This window comes from Sesamum indicum, unplaced genomic scaffold, assembly GCF_000512975.1.
Source record: "Sesamum indicum cultivar Zhongzhi No. 13 unplaced genomic scaffold, S_indicum_v1.0 scaffold00232, whole genome shotgun sequence".
NCBI classification, from domain to species: domain Eukaryota; kingdom Viridiplantae; phylum Streptophyta; class Magnoliopsida; order Lamiales; family Pedaliaceae; genus Sesamum; species Sesamum indicum.
The window spans coordinates 15,460-16,402 of NW_011628126.1; the positions used below are offsets into that span (position 1 = coordinate 15,460).

Here is a 943-nt window from a genome sequence, read left to right on the forward strand (position 1 = left end):
AGACACAGAGAAAATGCCAGCAACAAAGTCATCCACATGAGCACAAAGAGCATTATAAATAGACCAATATGGGTAATTTCATTATTCAATATCCATATATGAGCTACGAAGAATTATATGGGCAAAAGAGTGAAAAGTAATGAACGAATAGAAACTAAGTCACTAAGCAATATATCACTTGGAACCAGGTTAGCGATAAATATAAAAGGACGGTCAAGAAATCCATAACAGAAACAGTAGTGTTCTGCGAACTTCCAGAAACTAGAATCTCATGCTAGAAAGCTGATGAAAGCATAATTATAACAATATAATGATCCATCTTACCACAGTACACCAGCCTTCAGAAGGGCATTTTGAATTTCAGAGGAGATAGAAAGGTGAGCAATGGTCTGCAGGGCAGCATCAATAGCAGCAGGAACAAGCTCAAGTGCAGTGCAATGAACAATGTCATCAACTAATCCTGAAAATTCGAGCATCTCAGTTCTCGCACTTTCAAACTGACCCAAAACTGGAAAGGTTCGCATTATGTTAGCGACAATAGTAGCGGACGGTTCAGTGGCAGGAGTTGTTGGTTGGACCACACACATGCAACGGGAAAGGAGGGTTGCAAGAAGAGGTATTCCACCATCTCTCACAAGCTCTTCACCATTCAATGATGAAGACTCGCACCTGAAAGTTAAATATGTGGAAATAGCATAAACAAAAGTACATTTACAAAGTACTTATCTAAAGAAGAATGATATGGAAATTAAAGGCAGATGATGAATTTACATCAACCAAACAAGCTCCGAGGATGCAACTAGAAGATGTGCTCGATCAGAGGAAAGAAAATTGTTATCATCCTTGTCCACTGTAATGGCACTTAAGAGCATAGGATATCCAGCATATTTGAATGGCATCAATACACTCCCATATCGCCTATATAGAATACACTGGCCCTTTA

At 39.0% G+C, this 943-nt stretch overlaps 1 protein-coding gene across 1 annotated transcript in view; it reads right to left on the reverse strand.

The window, feature by feature from the left end:
* Window positions 1-932, reverse strand: part of LOC105179892 (dnaJ homolog subfamily C GRV2-like) — a 2,310-nt gene extending 1,378 nt beyond the window's left edge. The window contains exons 1-2 of the mRNA XM_020691469.1: window positions 772-932; window positions 325-669 (exon numbers count right to left, since the gene is read on the reverse strand). Of these exons, the coding sequence (XP_020547128.1) occupies window positions 325-669; window positions 772-899 (473 nt within the window). The 5' untranslated portion in view covers window positions 900-932. The remainder of the gene's footprint in view (window positions 1-324; window positions 670-771) is intronic.
* Between the last annotated feature and the right edge of the window lie 11 nt (window positions 933-943).